General features: G+C 42.3%; 1 protein-coding gene across 1 annotated transcript in view; it reads right to left on the bottom strand.

Annotated features, from left to right (window-relative positions):
- Positions 1-21,714, bottom strand: part of rnf123 (ring finger protein 123) — a 435,502-nt gene that overhangs the window by 268,841 nt on the left and 144,947 nt on the right. The window contains exons 20-21 of the mRNA XM_073072589.1: positions 17,599-17,719; positions 15,469-15,570 (exon numbers count right to left, since the gene is read on the bottom strand). Of these exons, the coding sequence (XP_072928690.1) occupies positions 15,469-15,570; positions 17,599-17,719 (223 nt within the window). The remainder of the gene's footprint in view (positions 1-15,468; positions 15,571-17,598; positions 17,720-21,714) is intronic.

Genomic DNA, 21,714 nt, shown 5'->3' on the forward strand with positions numbered 1-21,714 from the left:
TCATTAATGTATATGACAAACAACAGTGGACCCAATACAGATCCCTGAGGCACACCACTAGTCACCTGCCTCCAACCTGACAAACAGTTATCCACCACTACTCTCTGGCATCTCCCAACCAGCCACTGTTGAATCCATTTTACTACTTCAATATTAATACCTAACAAATGAACCTTCCTAACTAATATTCCGTGCTGAATCTTGTCAAAGGCCTTACTGAAGTCGATATAGACAACATCCACTGCTTTACCCTCGTCAACTTTCCTGGTAACCTCTTCAAAAAATTCAATTTTTGTGCATGTATTTGTGTGTGTGTGTGCTTTTCCACATGTGTGGGGTTGCGGAGAAAAGATGGTTAATGGTTAAGATGGAGGGCAAGCAACTAAAGAAAACATTGATAAAATTTCATTTGCAGCAGGTAAAAATTAGTGGAAGTCAGGTAGCCTAAGCAAAGTTCATCTTGCTCCATTGAAAAGCAGAGTGTATGTCAAAACATTACTTCATTTGCCTTTTAATTACCTCAAATTTATGGCTTATTTTGCAAAGTGCCTCTTATTCCCAAATGGACTCAAATATGTCAGCCTAATAAAATAAAAATAGGCTGTGAAATCTTTCCAAATTATACAGAGTTCCAGCAAAATAGCTGCAACTCGGCAAAATTAGATTCACTAATAGTCCAGCAGACTAAACGACTTAAAAGCTCAAATTCACCAGGGCACTTGCACTCCTAATCATCAATATTGGTAAACTGAACCAGAGCCAGGCAAATGCCAATGAGCCTGTTTATGGAGATAGTCATCAAATGTACTAGGGAAAAGTATCCCTTCAGAAGCAGGTTTATTGTCACTGACATACTGTACACCATGAAATTTGCTCTTTTGCGACACAAGTACAGTGCAATATATAAAAAATACTATAAATTACAGTAAGAAATATAGTATATATACATATATTGTGTGTGTGTGTGTGTGTGTGTATATATATATATATATATATATAAATAATCAAATAAGTAGTACCAAAAAAAAAATAGTGAGGTTCTGTTCATGAGTTCATTGTCCATTCAGAAGTCTGATAAGAGGGGAAGAAGCTGTTTCGAAAATGCTAACTGTGTGTCTACAGGCTCCTATACCCCCTCTCTAACGGTAATAATGAGGAAAGGATACAAAACTGGGTTGAGAAATGGTAGAGTTCAATCCAAAATTAAGTGGTTCATTTTGGTAGGTCAAATATGATGGTAGAATATATTATTAATGGTAAGACTCTTGGCAGTGTGGAGGATCAGAGGGATCTTGGGGTCCAAGTCCATAGGACACTCAAAGCACCTGCGCAGGTTGACTCTGTGGTTAAGAAGGCGTACGGTGTATTGGCCTTCATCAATTGTGGAATTGAATTTAGGACCCGAGAGGTAATGTTGCAGCTATATAGGACTCTGGTCAGGCCCCACTGTGCTCAGTTCTGGTCGCCTCACTACAGGAAGGATGTGGAAGCCATAGAAAGGGTGCAGAGGAGATTTACAAGGATGTTGCCTGGATTGGGGAGCATGCCTTATTGAGAACAGGTTGAGTGAATTTGGATTTTTCTCCTTGGAACGACGGACGACAGGTGATCTGATAGAGGTGTATAAGATGATGAGAGGCATTGATCGTGTGGATAGTCAGAGGCTTTTTCCCAGGGCTGAAATGGTTGCCACAAGAGGACACAGGTTTAAGGTGCTGGGGAGTAGGTACAGAGGAGATGTCAGGGGTAAGTTTTTTACTCAGAGAGTGGTGAGTACGTGGAATGGGCTGTCGGCAACAGTGGTGGAGGCGGATGATAGGGTCTTTTAGATAGGTACATGGCGCTTAGTAAAATAGAGGGCTATAGGTAAGCCTAGTAATTTCTAAGGTAGGGACATGTTCGGCACAACTTTGTGGGCTGAAAGACCTGTATTGTGCTGTAGGCTTTCTATGTTTCTATGTTTAACCTTTGTAGATAGTTTCGGCTTTGTAAAGGCAGCTGTTGGATTCTGGCAAGAACAGGGAGGTGACATTTTGTGTGTTGAGTTTGTGGGATAAGATTTAGAACAATGATAATGTGGTGTCATGATACAAAAGAAGACTTCATTGGAAAGAGGTAGAGATTTTCATGGTGAAAACAGTTGATCTTGATGACAGATTGGACATTGCTTTTTTTCAGATTGTATATCTAAGGCAGGAGTAAGGAACAGCATGTGGTAGAGATAGGCCTTCAGACTTGCCAACATCAAGACAAATAATTTACACATTTCAGAATTTAACTGTTCCACCAATAAAGGCTGTACCATCAGCTTCTTTGTTCCCTGTTTCTTCAGCTTCTCAGTACCACTATCTAAGTACCTACAACTTTAACCAAGCTCTTGGTCATCTACCCTGCTCTTATTTTCAGGGTTTAATATGAAGACAAATGGTTAAGTGCTTAGGAAAGTTTATTATAATAAACTTCCCAAGCATTATAATGTTCCCTAGATGTTATAATAAACTTCCCAATGGTCATATCCAATGACCATGCAACTTGAAACACCCCCAGAACCACTGAGGTTACTTAAATGGTCAGATTGACTGTATCTGCCACAATTATAACAATTTGCAATATTGGAAAAGTTGCTTGCCAGTCATATAAATCAGAATCAAGTTTATCATCACTGACATTTGTCCTGAAGTTTGTTGTTTTGCAGCAGCAGTACAGTGTAATACATAAAACATATAAGTTACGATAAGAAAATATATTAAAAATCATTTCATTTTTTTTCCATTTTCAATGTTTCTCTTGACTCGGGAGCCTTCTCTCAGTCTACCCTAAGTTAGCACTTATTAAGCTATTATTGTATCCTGCTGTCTATGCTGCATTGCCACAACTAAGGGTAAAATGCAGTAAAATACCACCACACCAAATTAGGTATTTATAATTTTTTAACAGATTTTCTATGAATATTTAGCCAAAAACAGAAACCATCAACAACATTGAATTTGTTATCCTCAAATGGAATAATTATTACATTAAAATTTAGAATACAGCTTGTACTGCTATTTTACCAAGGCTCATAATGCTCAAAAAGAAAAAATATATATAGCTGCTTGAAATCTGAAATAAAAAAAAGAAAATGTATATTTGAAAAGTCATATAGCATCCATGGAGAGGGAAACAGAGCAAACCTTTCATTACTCAGAGCTGTGCAGCTCTTTGGCTTGATTTGCCCACATCAACAACATTGCCCACCTGAGCTAGTCACAATTGCCTTCATTTGGCCAGTATCTTTCAAACCCTTCCTACCCATGCAGCTGTCCACATGCTCTTCAAACATTATAATTGTAACTGCCTCTAGCACTTCTTCTGGCAGCTCATTCCATATACCCATCTTCTGCTCTGTGGAAAAGTGCTTCCCCTCAGGTTCCTTTTACATTTTTCTCCTCTCACATTAAACATATGCTTCTTAGTCTTGGAATCCCCTACCTGGGGAAAAGACTGCAACATCCACCTTATCTATGCCCCTCATGGATTTATAAACTTCTAAAAGGTCACCCCTCAGTCTCCTTTGCTCCACTCCCTGCCTATCTAGTTTCTCCTTATAACTCAAGTCCTCCATTCTCAGTAACAGCTTTATGAATTTTTCTGCACTCTCTCCAGTTTAATCATATCCTCCCTATAACATGGCAACAAGAATTGCACAAAATACTCCAAATGTGGTTTCACCAACATCTTGTATAGCTGCAACATGACATCTCAACACTTGTACTCAGTGCACTGTCTGATAAAGGCAAGTATACTGTATGCCTTCTTTACCATTCTACCTAAACTATCATGTTCAGGGAACTATGTATTTGTACACCTAGATCTCTCTGTTCTGTGACACCTCCCAAGGCTCTGTGCAAATCCTGCCCTGTTTTAATTTCCCAACATGCAACACTTCACATGAGTCTAAGTTAAAATCTATTTGCTGTTCCTTTGTCCATTTTCCCAATTGATCGAGATTCCAAACCTTTACACAACTTTCTTCACTCACCACCAGATCACCAATTTTGGTGTCATCCACAAACTTACTAACCATTCACATCCACATCATTAACATAGATGACAAACAACAGGGACCCTGTACTGATCCCCAGCTGCACAATACTGGTCATAGACCTCCAATTTGTAAAATCCTCCACTACTATCCTCTGTCTCTTTCCATCAACTAATTTTCAATCCATGGATCTCATCTCATGTTACCTACCAGGCCAGTCTACCATGCAGGATCTTGTCAAAAGCCTTGTTACTGCTTTGTTCTCAGCAATCTCCTTGGTTACCTCTTCAAAAATCTCAATCAAATTGGTCAGACACAATTTCCCACACACAAAGGGCGTGCTGACTACCCGTAATTATTCCTTGCCTTTCCAAATGCAGGTAGATTTAGAACCATGTCTATTAACTCTTCCACCACTGATGTTAGGCTAACCAGCCTGTAGTTCTTTGGCTTGTCCTTGGAGCCTTTTCTAAATAAAGGCACAACATCAGCCACACTCCAGTCGCTAAAAAAGACACAAAAATCTCTCAACAGGCCCCTGGAATTTGTTCCTGTTTTTGCCACAACATCCAGTGATACACTTGGTCAAGTCTCATCCACATTTATATGCCTCAGACCACCAATAACTCCTTCAGAATATCAATACGTTTCAGAATATCACTGTTCTTTTCCCTGATTTCCATGCCTTCTTTTAGTCTAAATACAGACCAGAACTATTTATTTAAGATCTCACGCATCTTCCATGGCTCCACTCAGATGACCACAATGATCTTCAAGAGGGTCTATTCTCTCTCTGGTTATCCTTTTACTCTTAACATATAATTATAGAATCTTTTAAAATTCTCCTTTACCTTGTCTACCAAGGATATCTCTCATCTCCCTTTTGTATACCCTCCTGATTTCCTTCTTAAGTGTACTCCTACCTCTCTTATATTCCTTAGGGATTTCCTGCTGTTTCATTTCAAGTTGTTATGTGATGTGGACATTTAAAAGGAAGTTTACAGAGAAGCACTTAAGAATAGATAGCTTGTGTTGACATATTCACCACAGTTACGATAGCCTAAATGATCATCATGGTGCTGACATTCTTGTAAGAGGTTAAAACTTAAATAGCTGCTTTCTCTCACCAACTAGAAACTATTGTATATGTTTATTTCATTCTCCACAGATGCTGCCTAACCACAATTTCCAATAATTTTGGCTGTATCTTTTTTGAAATGCTAGAGGTTCAGCTTTAATAAACACTCCACTTTCTAATGTGCAGAGAATGCAACTAACAAAAGCAGAGATGCTAAAATATGGGAGGTGAAACACAGAGAACAGCTCCCAGGTGGTATGGAAAAGCATATTCCAGACATTCCCAGCACTGGTCTTGGCACTATACAGAGTTAGTTCAGCATATGCAGTTGCTACAGTATACTACTAAAAGTTGCATAGGAAGATGATGTAATTTTAGGTCCTGATTAAGAACTAATGATTCCCGAACCATGCATGAATATATACAGCATAGAAACTGGCTCGTTGGCCCAACTCATCTACCTTGCTAACCAAGGCACCATCTTGAGCTAGTCCCATTTGCTTGCACTTGGGCCATGTCCCTCCCTCCAAGCCACAAACCTATCCAAATGTCTTCTAAACATTTAATTGTGTCTGTCTCTACCATTCCCCTATGCCCTCCACCCTCAGTATGAAAACCTCAGCCCACAGGTTCTCCTTAAAACTTTCCTCTCACACAAACCTATGACCTCTAGTTTTGGAGACCCCCCTCTACCAGGAAAAAAAATACTGTCACCATTCACCTCTTCTACAGGGAAAACAGTCCCAGCCCAACTAGTTACTCTTTATAACTCAAACCCTCCAGTCCCAATAACATTCTTGTGAAGCTTTTCTGCCCCCTCTCTTCAAGATGGCGGCGCGACACAGTCCGCAGCGGCCTCTCCAGAGTTGATATCTGTTATATGTCAAGCGGAGTGCCGTGCACAATCCTAATCTGATGAAAAACAGACGTGGAAGCTCAGAGGAACATCTTGAAATCTGGAAATCTCCAGGAAGGCCTTCTTCGTTGCTGCTGCTGCTGTGAGGTCCGGGTCTCTACTGAGAAGAACAGGCCCCCAGTCCTCGGGGTCGCATTGCCAGTGGCTGGTGGCGGGGGCATCTTAATACGCTCGGCAGAGGATGGTGCTCGGAGAAGCTGTGCTGGAGGGGATGGTCGTCGGCTCGGAGGTTCGACGAACTCGGGAGTCCATTGTGGTCAGGTCGCTTTCAGTGTGTGCTGTGCCTGCAAGGCTGGGTTCGACAGAGCTTTCATTGTGTGCTGCATTTGCGAGGCTGAGTTGGGCAGCACCATGGAAGTCCATAGCGGGGGTATTCCCTTCTGCCGCCGGCGTGGAATGACGGGTCTGTCGGGACCCTGAGGACTTGTGGAAACTGTGTGGTGGCTTCTTTCGAACTTATAGTCTTTTAACATCTTTGGACTATTTTTACCGTGCCCATGATCTGTTTTTTTTTATCAATGATGGTATTGTTTGCACTGTTGTTACTATATGTTGTAACTATGTGGTTTATGTGCAGGTCTTGTAGCTTTAGATTTTGGTCTTGTTTGTCTGGTAGGTTTGGAGCTCCTTTCCGGGGAATGCGTTAAGATGGTAGCGCGATATTAATAAGCAGCAGCCCCTCCAGACTCTGGATCGGGGATTGCCAAACGTTATGTGGATTTTCTGGTGTAGTTTATTTTGTCATGTGCTTTGTTGATATCATTCTGGAGGAATGTTGTCTCATTTTTTTAAACTGCATTGCATTTGTGGTTTTTAAATGACAATAAACTGAATCTGAATCTAGCTTGATTCCCCCAATCTATGTGGATCTCACCAATGTAGAGGAAGCAGCATACAGTAGACGTACAAACCTAGACTGAGGGACTGCTTTGTTGAGTACCTCAGCTCCATCTGCAAAAGATGAATTTCCCAGTGTCCAACTATTTCAATTCCGATCCCCATTCCCGTTCCATCAGGTCAGTCCAGGACCTCCACTACTGCCATGATGAGGCCACTCTCAGGTTGGAGGAGCAACACTTTATATTCCGTCCAGGTAACACCCAAGCTGATGGCACCAACATTGATTTCTCCAACCCACTCCTCCTTTCCTCACTCTGGTCTCTTACCTTTTTCCCCTCACCTATCACCTCCACATGGTGTCTCTCATCCTTCCCTTACTCCCATGAAATACTCTCCTCTCCTATCAGATTCCTTTGTCTCTTGCTCTTTGCCTTTTCCACTTATCTCCCAGCTTCTTACTTCATCCCCCCCTTCCCCACCTACCGGGCTTCACCTATCACCCTCTAGCTTGTCCTCCTTCCCCTCCTTTCACCTTCTTATTTTGGCATCTTCCCCCTTCCACTTCAGTCCTGAAGAAGGTATCAACCCCAAACATCAACAGCTTGTTTCCATAGATGAGCTGCTGAACTCCTCCAGAATGTTATGTGTGTTGCTCCACATATCATCATTCACTCAGTGGCTACACAAAATTGCTACCATCATAAAAATCTGATTGTTTTAGCCATTCATATAATTTTATTTGAAGCATACATTTTAAAAGGCTTGGGACAGGTTTTAAACAGATATCCATCCTGTTAGGTGTGATCTTTCATTGATTCTATTCTGTTTCTTGTATTTAATGTGGATTTACTGCGATTGTCCGCAAGAAAATGAATCGCTAGGTTGTATATGGTGACATTAGTGTACTTTTGATAATAAATTTATTTTGAACTCAGTACTGAATATTATGGATTGCTCCCGCTGCTACAGTGGCCCCTACTGACAGTGGTGCAATTCATACGAGTTCAAAATCCACACACTAAATGGGGAAAAAGGTTGCTTTAAAATTCCCTTTGGGATTAATTGTGACAAAAATAATAAATAACTGTTGATGACTGTCTAGTGAGGCTATCAGCCTTCATAAAACAAAAATCAAAGAACTTTGCTTAGTTAAAATTGCCCCATTGAATCTAATGTTTTTAGATCAATCCAGTCTCAGTTTTTTTTAAATCACTAGAACCAGCTATTCCCATTCTTCAATTGTCAAGCAACTGTCTAAACTCATCTTAAAGCATTCAAAAAGCAATAAAAAAGTAAATGCTATAAATCTGAACCAAAAACAATGTTCCCAACAGGTGAAGCAATACCTGTGTCAAGAGAAGTGCAGTAACATTTCATCAGAACTATGAAAATTGGAAAAGAGGAATGTGTTCAGCTTCAGAGAAGTGGGAGGGATAGGGAGAACAGTGGGGACACACACACACACACAGAAAAACACACACACACACACACACACACACACACACACACACACACACACACACACACACACACACACACACACACACACACAGAGAAAAACACACACCTCAATCATTCTTCATATGACAATGCTTTAATTCCGGGAATCAATCCACTGCCTGTGTCCAAAGCAAGTGTATTGTCCCCTCCCCAGCCCCACAAACCAGAGACCAAAACTGTACATGCTCAAGACATGTTCTTATCAATGTCCTATAAAGTTGAAGCAAGATTTCATTGAATCATACAGCACAGAAACAAGTCCTTTCAGCCCAATGTTTGGTGTTGACAATATTGCTGAACTACAGATCCCATTTGCCTGTATTAGGCCCATATCCTTTTATTTTCTTATCTAAGTGCCCATCCAAATACCTTCTAAATACTGTAAATGTATCTACTATACCTCGCTGTTTGGCAGCTTGTTCAAAATAATCACCACCCACTATATGAAAAACTTACCTGTCAAATCTTTAATTTCTCTTCTCTTACATTAAACCTCTTTCTAGGCCCTCTGCCCTGGGGGAAAGAACTATCTATTCTAAAGACTCTAACTTCCTTCCTTTTATACTTCATCACTTATAATTCCATCTACTTTCCAATAGGAATTCAAAAGTAACTTAGTTTTCTTTCCCTTTTTAAAATGCAAGCCAACCTCTTCCACTGCCTACAAGAACAAGGAGCTCATGGACTTCTTTTGTATAAAGAATGGAATTACCGATGACCTCCATTCCCTTAGGCTAAAGGCACAACCCAAACTTCCCCCCAAAACTTCACAAAAACACTCACCTACTTCACAATTCCTTTCCCACTGAACTGACTACACAGCATCGGCCCCTGTACCCACATTAGTGAATATAAATATACACTCTTCACAAACTGTCACCCTTTTCTTTAAGGCAAACACAAGGAAATCTGCAGATGCTGGAAATACAAGCAATACACACAAAATGCTGGTGGAACACAGCAGGCCAGGCAGCATCTATAGGAAGAAGCACTGTCGATGTTTCAGGCCGAGACCCTTTGTCAGGACTAACTGAAAGGAAAGATAGTAAGGTTTTTGAAAGTAGGAGGGGGAGGGGAAATGCAAAATGATAGGAGAAGACCGGAGGGGGTGGGGTGAAGCTGAGAGCCAGAAACCATTTCGCTGAACACCTACGCTCTGTCCACCAGAGAAAGCAAGATCTCCCAGTGGCCACACATTTTAATTCCACATCCCATTCCCATTCTGATATGTCTATCCATGACCTCCTCTACTGTCAAGATGAAGCCACACTCAGGTTGGAGGAACACTACCTTATATACCGGCTGGGTAGCCTCCAACCTGATGGCATGAACACTGACTTCTCTAACTTCCGTTAATGCCCCTCCTCCCATTCTTACCCCATCCCTGATATATTTAGTTTTTTTTCTCTCTCTGCCCATCACTCTGCCTGTTCTCCATCTCCCTCTGGTGCTCTCCTCCCCCTTTCTTTCTCCCTAGGCCTCCTGTCCCATGATCCTTTCCCTTCTCTAGCTCTGTATCGGCCGGTGTGTGACTGGCTCAGGGTAGGCGTGGAGCTTTGAGGCTTTGGCTCGAGAGGCTTCGGTGAGCAGAGGCTGAGGACAAGCTTGCACCTGGTGAGGTAAGGCCGGGCAAGTTCCTTTAAATAATTTAATTAACTTAGGAGTAGGTAATGGAGGCAGCAGTTAGGGCAGTCGAGTGCTCTGTATGCAGTATGTGGGAAGTCAGGGACAGCACTGTTGTCCCTGATGACTACACCTGTAAAAGGTGCATCCAGCTGCAGCTCTAACAAACTGAGTTAAGGAACTGGAGCTGGAGCTGGATGAACTTCGGATCATTCGTGAGGCAGAGGCAGAAATAGAAATAGACAGGAGTTTCAGGGAGAAAAGTCAAGAGGCAGGTAGCTGGGTGACTGTCAGGACAGGGAAGGGGAATAGACAGAAAGAGCAGAGCACCCCATCAACAATAAGTATACCGTTTTGGATACTGTTGGTGGGGATGACCTACCAGGGACAAGTTGTAGTGGTCGTGTCTCTGGCACCGAGACTGGACCCTCAGCTCAGAAAGGAAGGAGGGAAAAGAGGAAAGTAGTAGTGATAGGGGATTCGATAGTTAGGGGGATAGATAAGAGGTTCTGTGGGAGAGATCGAGAATCTTGGATGGTCTGTTGCCTCCCTGGTGCCAGGGTCCGCGATATCTCAGATAGAGTTCTCGGTATTCTCAGGAGGGAGGGTGAGCAGCAAGAGTCGTGGTCCATGTAGGAACCAATGACATGGATAGGAAGGAGGAGGTGGTCCTGCAAAGAGAGTTTAGGGAGTTAGGTGCAAAGTTGAAGGACAAGACCTCCAGGGTTGCAATTTCAGGATTGCTACCCGTGCCACGTGCCAGTGAGGCTAGAAATAGGAAGATACTGCAGCTAAATACGTGGCTAAAGAGATGGTGCAGGAGTGAAGGCTTCATGTTTCTGGACAATTGGGCCTTCTTCCAGGGAAGGTGGGACCTGTTCCGACGGGGCGGTTTGCACCTGAACTGGAGGGGGACTGACATCCTTGCGGGTAGATTTGCTAGTGCTGCTCCAGGGGGTTTAAACTAGATTTGCAGGGAGAGGGGAACCAGAGTGTTAGAGCAGGTAGTGAGGTGGAGGAGCATAAAGGTCATGTGAGGACTGCATGTATAGACAGAAATCAAAGGTTTGTACATGATAAAAATGTTCTCAGGTGCATCTATTTCAATGCAAGGAGTATTGTAGGTAAGGCAGATGAGCTTAGGGTGTGGATTGGCACGTGGGATTACAACATTATTGCTATTAGTGAGACTTGGTTGCAGGAGGGGCAGTTTAATGTTCCGGGGTTCCACTGTTTCAGATGTGATAGAGGGGGAGGGATAAAAGGGAGAGGAATGGCATTACTAGTCAGGGAAAATATCACAGCTGTGCATACACAGGACAGCCTGGAGGGCTTGTCGACAGAGGTCATATGGGTGGAGCTGAGGAACGGGAAAGGTGGACCACACTAATAGAGTTGTATTATAGACTGCCCAATAGTCAGAGAGAATTGGAGGAGCAAAAATGTAGCGAGATAGCAGACCAATGTAAGAAACAGAAAGTTGTAATAGTAGGGGATTTTAACTTTCCACATATTGACTGGGACTCCCACACTGTGAAAGGGCTAGATGGCTTGGAGTTTGTCAAATGTGTTCAGGAAAGTCTTCTAAATCTATATATAGAGGTACCTACGAGAGAGGACGGAATACTTGATCTCCTATTAGGGAACCAGACAGTTCAGGTGACAGAAGTATGTGTAGGCGAACATTTTGGGTCCAGTGACCATAACGTCATTAGTTTCAAGTTAATTATGGATAAGGGTAGGTCTAGTGAGTTGAGGTTCTAAATTGGAGAAGGGCCAATTTTGTGGAAATGAAAAAGGATCGAGGAAGAGTGGATTGGGATAAGTTGTTTTCTGGCAAGGATGTGTTCAGTAAGTGGAAGGCCTTCAAAGGTGAAATTTTGAGAGTGCAGAGTTTTCATGTTCCTGCCAGGATTAAAGGCAAAGTTAACAGGTATAGGGAACCTTGGTTTTCAAGGGATATTGGCAACCTGGTTAAGAAAAAGATAAAGGTGTATAGCAGGTATAGGCAACAAGGAACAAGTGAGGTACTTGAAGAGTATAAAAAATGTAAGAAAATACTAAAGAAGGAAATCAGGAAGGCAAAAAGACATGAGGTTGCTTTGGCAGATAATGTGAAGATAAAGCCAAAGGGTTTCTACAAGTATATTAAGAGTAAAAAGATAGTAAGGGACAAAATTGGTCCCCTAGAAGATCAGACGATCACGTCTATGTGTGGAGCCTCACGAGATGGGGGAGATCTTAAACAGTTTTTTCGCATCAGTATTTACTCAGGAAACTGGCATAGCATATATGGAAGGAAGGGAAACAAACAGTAGTGTCATGGAACATATAGAGATTAAAGAGGAGGAGGTGCTTGCTGCCTTACAGCGAATAAAGGTAGATAAATCCCCCGGGCCTGACATGATATTTCCTCGGTCCTTAAGAGAGACTAGTGTAGAAACTGCAGGGGCCCTGGCAGAAATATTTAAAATGTCCTCAGCCACGGGTGCGGTGCCGGAGGATTGGAGGGTTGCTCATGTTGTTCCATTGTTTAAAAAAGGCACCAAAAGTAAACCAGGTAATTACAGGCTGGTGAGCCTGACATCAGTAGTAGGTAAATTATTGGACGGTGTTCTGAGAGATCGGATATACAAGTATTTGGACAGCCAAGGGGTGATTAAGGATAGTCAGCATGGCTTTGTGCATGGTAGATCAGGTTTAACAAATCTTGTAGAGTTTTTTGAGGTGGTTACCAAGAAAGTAGATGAAGGAAAGGCTGTAGATGTTGTATACATGGACTTTATTAAGGCATCTAACAAGGTCCCACATGGAAGGTTAGTTCAGAAGGTTCAGACACTAAGTATCCATGGAGAGGTTGTAAACTGGATTCAAAATTGGCTCTGTGGGAGAAGACAGAGAGCGGTAGTGGATGATTGTTTCTCAGACTGGAGGCCTGTGACTAGTGGTGTGCCTCAGGGATTTGTGCTGGGACCATTGTTGTTTGTTGTCTATATCAATGACCTAGATGATAATGTGGTAAATTGGATCAGCAAGCAAGGCTTTCAAAGCTTGCAGAGGGATCTGGACCAACTGGAAAAATAGGCCAGAAAATGGCATTTAATGCAGTCAAGTGTGAGGTGTTGTACTTTGGAAGGACAAATCAAGGTAGGACATACACAGTAAATGGTAGGGTACTGAAGAGTGCGGAGGAACAAAGGGATATAGGAGTTCAGATACATAATTCCCTGAAAGTGGCATCACAGGTAGACAGGGTTGTAAAGAAGGCTTTTGGCATCCTGGCATTCATAAATCAAAGTATTGAATATAGGAGTTGGGATGTTATGGTGAGGTTGTATAAGACATTGGTGAGGCCAAATTTGGACTATTGTGCGCAGTTCTGGTCACCTAACTATAGGAAGGATATCAGTAAGATTGAAAGAGTGTAACAAGATTTACTAAGATGTTGCTGGGTCTTCAGGAGTTGAGTTACAGGGAAAGATTGAACAGGTTAGGACTTTATTCTTTGGAGCGTAGAAGAATGAGGGGGGATTTGATAGAGATTTACAAAATTATGAGGGGTATAGACAGAGTACATGTGAGTAGGCTCTTTCCACTTAGATTAGGAGAGATAAATACAAGAGGACATGGCTTTAGGGTGAAAGGGAAAGGTTTCTAGGAATAACAGTGCATAGTTCCCTGAAGGTGGAGTCTCATGTAGATAGGGTGGTGAAGAAGGCTTTTGGAATGCTGGCCTTTATAAATCAGAGCATTGAGTACAGAAGTTGGGATGTAATGTTAAAATTGTACAAGGCATTGGTAAGGCCAAATTTGGAATATTGTGTACAGTTCTGGTCACCGAATTATAGGAAAGATATCAATAAATTAGAGAGAGTGCAGAGACGATTTACTAGGATGTTACCTGGGTTTCAGCACTTAAGTTACAGAGAAAGGTTGAACAAGTTAGGTCTCTATTCATTGGAGGTTGAGGGGGGATTTGATCAAGGTATTTAAAATGTTGAGAGGGATAGATAGAGTTGACGTGAATAGGCTGTTTCCATTGAGAGTAGGGGAGATTCAAACGAGAGGACATGATTTGAGAGTTAGGGGGCAAAAGTTTAAGGGAAACACGAGGGGGTATTTCTTTACTCAGAGAGTGATAGCTGTGTGGAATGAGCTTCCTGTAGAAGTAGTAGAGGCCAGTTCAGTTGTGTCATTTAAGGTAAAATTGGATAGGTATATGGACAGGAAAGGAGTGGAGGGTTATGGGCTGAGTGCAGGTAGGTGGGACTAGGTGAGATTAAGAGTTCAGCACGGACTAGGAGGGTCGAGATGGCCTGTTTCCGTGCTGTGATTGTTATATGGTTATATGGTTTGGGGGGACATAAGGGGGAACTTCTTCACTCAAGAAAGTGGTGGGAGTGTGGAACGAGCTGCAATCTGACGTAGAAATGCAGGCTCACTCTTAAGATTTAAGAGTAAATTAGATAGATACATGGATGGGAGAGGTCTGGAGAGTTATGGACTAGGTACAGGTCAATGGGATAGCAGAATAAAGCTTCGGCACAGACCAGAAGGGCCAAATGTCCTGTTTTATGTGCTGTAGTGTTCTATGGTTCTATCCTTTGAGATATGGGACCCAAAACTGTTGACAATACTTCATGTGCAGCCTGACTAGTGTCTTATAAAGGCTCAGCTTCACCTCCCAGCTTTTATATTCTATTTCCCTTGAAATAAATGCCAACATTGCATTTGCCTTCTTTACTACAGACTCAACCTGTAAATTAACCTTTTGGGAGTCTTGCATAAGGACTCCCAAGTCCTTCTGCACCTCTGATGTTTGAACCTTCTCCCCATTTAGATAACAGTAAACTATTGTTCTTTTTACCAAACTGCATTATCATATATTTCCCAACTCTGTATTTCATCTTCCACTCTGAAGGAAAAGTGGTTTGATATTTCTCTGATGAACTTGTTTTTTTCCAGCCCTCTTGCAAGCCATCAGTCACACTGCAGCATTTTACTGCCTCAGCTTATAGATCGGATAGAATTTATAGGTATTTAAGTAAATCCAGATGACTTGCCTCATCCCTATCCCTTCTTTGGTCTTTAGCTTTGGCTCATAACTTAGAACAGTTCATTTGATGTTGATATAAGGTGACATGGTGGCGAGCTTTTCCGAGCTTGCATTCAACAGTATTTGTGATCGTTTTGCACTCTCGTGCATGGCTATTTTGTTGTGCAAAGAACATTGAGAATTTATGCAGTAAAGGACAGGATTAACTTGTTGCAATACAAATACATCCAGTACATTCAACCTATCAACTAATTTGTTCAACAAAAGTACCATTGGAAGCTGGATAGATGTCCCATGTATAATAAATAAGAGATATCGTACTGCACCGAGCAGATATGATGTTTTTTAAACCATGATGAGTTCCATTTCTGATAAAGTATACGTTAGCACTGGTAACTGAATGCCAAGAAGGATGCAGACTGTTGCCTCACCTTTTAGAGTTTTCTTTAAATGGGAAAGAAGACCACCAAGTCTCTGCTGGTCGAAGTAATCCACCTTCCCATTGAAGAAGAGCTGAGGGGGGACATATGCATCTGCAAGCACAAAAACAGAGTAACCAACAACATGGATAACGGTTCACCTTGGAACAATGAAATGCCATTCCACACGCAGCCACAGTCAATGGATCATCACTGTATGTACACACACACACACACACACACACACACACACACACACACACACACACACACACACACACACACACACACACACACACACACACACACAAATGAATTATTGCTCCATACACACCCTGTCAACAGATCACCACTCCAGACACACAAGCACACACTCAGTAGATCTCATCTGAACAAACCCTGTCAATGGATCACTAATCATGGAAAAGGGGTCACAACTTATGGTTAATGGGTTACATCACACAAGGAAACAGCCATCTTCTGGTTTTGTGGTTGAGACTTTTTACTTCAATTAAGAGCATGAACAGTCTAGTGGACCCTTTATTTCAAACATTCCAATGTAAGTGGCAATAAAGCTACCTCAGTTTATCTTTCCATGGACACTAAAAGAACAGTTGACAAGTGTCTCATCTGCAATCTATAAACAAGAAATTTCCTAGCTGCTGAAACCTTGTACTCATGGTCTCCAAGGAGTTTAAACTGCTTAACCCACAACTCAATAAAGCAATTAAAAGTGTTCAGGAAAATTGAGCTGCTTTCCACTCCTATCAAACATCCCACCTCTGCAAAACAAAAGAGCATCAAACATCTCCAACTAGCTCAGCTAACTGCCCAATTCTCACACAGAGCTGGAAAATCTATTTATAATTAAAATTTTCTACGTATCAAACAAAGGATCAAGAATATTTGTTTGTGTACCCATAGTCAACGGGTCAGTGATTAGAACACACCCTCAATCAATGGGTCACTGCTCAGCACACACTCACAATCGATGGGCCAGTGCTCAGCACACAACCACATTCAATAACACATACCAAATGATAATTCAACACACTACCCAGTTAAATAGTTTCTGTTTATCACAGACGCCTCACTCAAGGGGTCACAAGTCATCATACACCCGTTTTTAGTGGATTGTCATTCAGCCAGCACACACCCCAGTCAATGGGACACTATTCATTTAACACGTGTAGTCAATGATTCAGGTCACCACTCAATGAAGTCATGGCTGGCTTGAACTTTGATTTCAGCTTCACGTTCCCACCCAGTTCCCATTGCACTTAATTCCCTTAAAATCCAATAATCCATCATATTCTTGAATACAAATTGTTAATCAGTGGTCACAGAACTCCAAGCTGGACAATTCCAAAAATTCGCAACAGTGTTAAATGACAACCCTCATTCTGAGAGTATACTCTAAAATTAGACACTCCCCACAAGAAATATATTCCTAGCAGCCAAATGGTCAACAGGTTCAGAACGTTATGCCCCTGTATAGTCACTCCCCACTCTTCCATACTCCAGTGAGAATAGGCTCATCTAGATCCATAAGACATAGGAGCAGAACTGGGTCATTCAGCCCATTGAGACTGCTCTTCCATTCCATCATGGCTGATGATTTATTGTCCCTATATCTCCGTCACCGTTGACATCTTTACAAATCAGAAACCTATCAACCTTGGCTATAAAAATACCTAATGACTTGCCCTCCATAGCTGTCTGTGACAATGAATTCCACAGTTGCACCACTTTATGGCTATAGAAATATCTCCTCATCTCTGTTCTAAAGAGATGTCCTTCTACTCTGAAGCTGTGCCCTCTGGTCCTACCTTCTCCAACTATAAGAAACATCCTCTCCACATCCACTCTCTCTAGACCATTCAATATTGGATAGGTTTCAATGAGATCCTCCCTCATTCTTCTAAACTCTATCAAGTGCAGGCCCAAACCTTTATATTTCTGGGACCATTCTCGAGAACCTTCTCTGGATCCTTTCATTATTCTTGTATCACAGAAGAAACATTTAACAGGTTTTAGGAGGAAGTTCATGCTTTGGGATAAATTTCAGTTGCGGGTCCTTATTTCCCACATATAAGTCAGTTACTGACCCAAATGCACACACAATTAAACACTGATCTATACCTTCACTGGGGATTGCTGATGAACTTCTCAATCTGTACTCATCCCAGTAACTTCGGAAAGCAGCAATTAGTCGGTGCAAGAAGCAGACCATATATTCAGGAGGGCAAAGAATTGTTGGATTCTGTAAAGGCAGAGAAGTGTTTCTGACTTAGTACAGTAGCATTTGAGCAACAAATGGTAGCTAGCAAAATAAAGGCAAGATGACCTCCTGAAGTGAAAATATTGCTACATTTTCTTCATAATGTTGGATCGCAAACAGAGATCCAGCAAGCCGTTCAAGATTGAGACCAAAGGTGGGCAGAGTAGGGCTTGGAGACAGACAGTAACATTCAGAATCAGATTTATTATCACTGATATGTGTCATGAAATTTGTAAACTTAGCAGCAGCAGTTCAACCAGAAGGCTGAGTACAGAGTTAATGGCTGGTTACTTAAAAGTGTGGATGAACAAAGGGACCTTGGGGTTCAAATCCATACATCCCTCAAGGTTGCTGCACAGCTTGATAAGATAGTTAAGAAGGTCTATGGAATGCGAGGCTTCATTAATAGGGGGATTGAGTTCAACAGTAGAGAGGTCATGTTGCAACTCTACAAATCTCTAGTGAGACCACACTGTGTTCAGTTCTGGTCACCTCATTGTAGGAAGGATGTGGAAGCTATGGAGAGGGTGCAGAGATTTACCAGGATGTTGCCTGGATTGGAAAACAAGTCTTATGAGGCAAGGTTAGCAGAGCTGGGACTTTTCTCTTTGGAGCGTAGATGGATGAGAGGGGACTTGATAGAGGTCTACAAGATTATGAGAGGCATAGATATGGTGGATAGCCAGTACCTGTTTCCCAAGGCATGAATAGCAAACACCAGAGGGCATATGTACAAAGTTAAGGGAGGGAAATTTAGGGGAGACATCAGGGGTAAGTTTGTTTTTGTTTTTTTACACAGAGGGTTGCGGGTGGCAGAGGCAGGGATGGTGGTGGAGGCTAAAACATTAGGGGTATTTAACAGCCTCTTGGACAGGCACATGGATGAAAGAAAAATAGAGAGTTACAGTGTAGTGTGGATTTAGTACTTTTTTTAAGGAATATATGGGTCAGCACAGCATCAAGGGCTGAAGGGCCTGTACTGTGCTGTAGTATTCTAGTGTCTTCTAGTGTATAAATAAATAAGTAAATCAATTACAGTATACAGGCAGTCCCCGGGTTACGAACGAGTTCCGTTCCTGAGTCCATCTTTAAGTCGGATTTGTACGTAAGTCAGAACAAGTACATCAGTATTATTTAGCGTCAGTTAGCATATAGTATATATTTAACCTTTCTATGCATATAAAACACTTAAGAAACGTATGTATTTCAATAATTAAACCACTGCATTGCTTAGTAATAATTGCAGCTTTCATCCGGGCAGGGCCTTTCACATGCTCCATTACTCTCACTTTATCCTTTAAAATTGTTCCGATCATTGACCGACTGCAGCCTAATGCTTTTTCAATGACCAATAACGTTTCATCTCTTTCCAAATGCTTTATTATTTCCACTTTTTTTTCAATCATGATCGCTTCCCGTCAATGGAACAGAAACACTGCAGGCAGCAGGTCCCAACCTCCGCCGACTTCCGAGGTCTGCTGGGTCCTAAGGACCACCACACTGAATTCCCCAGGTCCTAAACTCCACCACAGGTTAAGTGGGACAAGTGGGGCCCATGCTCAGTTTGGGTATTTGATCCTCCTCAATATTCCGCGTGGGAATTTAAACTGGAGGTGGCAGTGTTTTTAACGAGGTCCAGTTGCAAGCTCAACATCAACCCAGCACACTCAGGAGAAGTCTGTCACTGGATTGAACTCGGGAACCTCCTTCTCAAGCCCGGCGCTGATCTCACTGCGCCATCAGCCGACCATTAAAAGGGTGGGGGGGGGGGGGGGGGGAGGAAGGGTGAATCTTGCTAAGAAAAATTTAAGCCAAATACAAAGTTAAACACTTGACACAGTGTCAACAGCAATGGCTTAAAATGGCAGACGGCGTTGCGATCTGACTTAAAATGGCGGACAGTGTCACGATCCGACTTAAAATGGCGGACGGCGTTCTCCTTCCTCGGTTTGTAAGTACGAGTCGGACGTTCCTAACTCGGTGACTACCTGTATGTATATTGAATAGATTAAAAACCATGCAAAAACAGAAATAATATATATTAAAAAGTTCAGATTCAGTTTATTGTCATTTAGAAACCACAAATGCAATGCAGTTAAAAAATGAGACAACATTCCTCCAGAATGATATCACAAAAGCATATGACAAAACAGACTACACCAGAAAATCCACATAATGTTTGGCAATCCCCAATCCAGAGTCCGGAGAGGCTGCTGCGTATTAATATCGCGCTACCGTCTTAGCGCGTTTCCCGGAAAGGAGCTCCAAATCCACCAGACAAACAAGACCAAAAACTAAAGCTACAAGACCTGCACAAAACCACATAGTTACAACATATAGTTACAACAGTGCAAACAATAGCATAATGGATAAAAAACAGACCATGGGCACAGTAAAAATAGTCCAAAGATGTTAAAGGACTATAAGTTCAAAAGAAATCCACACAGTTTCCACAAGTCCCCAGGGTCCCGACAGACTCGCCATCCCACGCCGGCGGCAGAAGGGAATATCCCTGCTATGGACTTCCACGGCGCCGCCCGACTCAGCCTCGCAGACGCAGCACACAATGAAAGCTCCGTCGAACCCAGCCTCGCAGACGCAGCATACACAGAAAGCAACCTGACCGCAGCAGACTCTGAGTCCGTCGAACCTCCGAGCCGACAACCATCCCCTCCGGCACAGCTTCTCCGAGCACCATCCTCTGCCGAGCGTATTAAGACAGCACCACCAACGGCCTTCGGCAACACGACCCCGAGGACTGGGGGCCTGTACTTCCCAGCAGAGTCCTGGACCTCGCAGCAGCAACGAAGAAGGTCTTCCTGGAGATTTCTCGATGTTCCTCCATGCTCCCACATCCGTTTTCAATCGATTATGATTGCGCATGGCACCCCACTTCACAAATAACAGATAATCAGCTCCAGAGTGGCCGCTGCAAGCTGCGTCACGCCACCATCTTGGAAAAATGAGGTAGTGTTCAGGGGTTCAATGTCCATGTAGGAATTGGTTGGCATCAGGAAAGTGGTACAGGACCCTCAGGACCCAGACTACTAGGTTCAGAAACAGTTATTACCCACAATTGTCAGGCTCTTGAACTAGACGGGATAACTTCATTCAACTTCACTTGTCCCAGCATCGTATTGCTCCCACAACCTATGGACTCACTTTCAAGGACTCTGTAACTCACTTTCTCGAATTTACTGCATATTTATTTATTTACTCATTTTGTATTTGGATAGTTTTTTTGCTTTGGCACATTGATTGCTTGTCCGTTCTGTTGGGGCAACCTTTCATTGATTCTATTGCATTTCTTGTATTTACTGTGAATAAACTCAATCAGATGGAAGACCAGCTGGGTGGTGAAGGATTAAACAAAAGAGTAAAAGGTCCAGCCAAGGCAATGGAAGTGGGAGGTGAAGAAGAGTGTTGGCAGAAACCTTGACAGTTGAGTGACTGGGGACCAGGAGAGGAGAAACTTCCTTCCAACAGTAACTGCTGGTAACTTGAATTCCTTGCATGTCAAAGTGCAATACAAAACTAGATAAATAATTTACAACCAACTGGTAGGAAGTGTCTGATACCACAGTTTTCTCATTTAAGCCATCAATAATCCTACAACCCACTGATGCTCACCTTGGAAATGCAGTCATAATCCCTCAGTTTGCACTGAAGAAAGTACCATGAGCTTCTCTGTTAGTACCTCCTTTATGATGCATACCTTTCCCTGTCTATACTAATCTTAATAAATCTTCTTCTTATCTATCTCCCTCTGCTGTAAGACTCACACTCAACTAGCTGCTTCCACTCTACATTTGCAACTAATAGCCCCTTGAAGGTCACTCCCTACTCTTCCATACTCCAGTGAGAATAGGGCTCATCTATTCTACCTAAGCCTTTAATTATTCAATAGGCTTCAATAAGATCTCCCCCCTCATGCTTCTAAATTGAAAAGAGACACCCAACAACCTAATCTCCCTTTC

This window comes from Hemitrygon akajei, chromosome 19 (assembly GCF_048418815.1).
Source record: "Hemitrygon akajei chromosome 19, sHemAka1.3, whole genome shotgun sequence".
Taxonomy (NCBI): Eukaryota; Metazoa; Chordata; class Chondrichthyes; order Myliobatiformes; family Dasyatidae; genus Hemitrygon; species Hemitrygon akajei.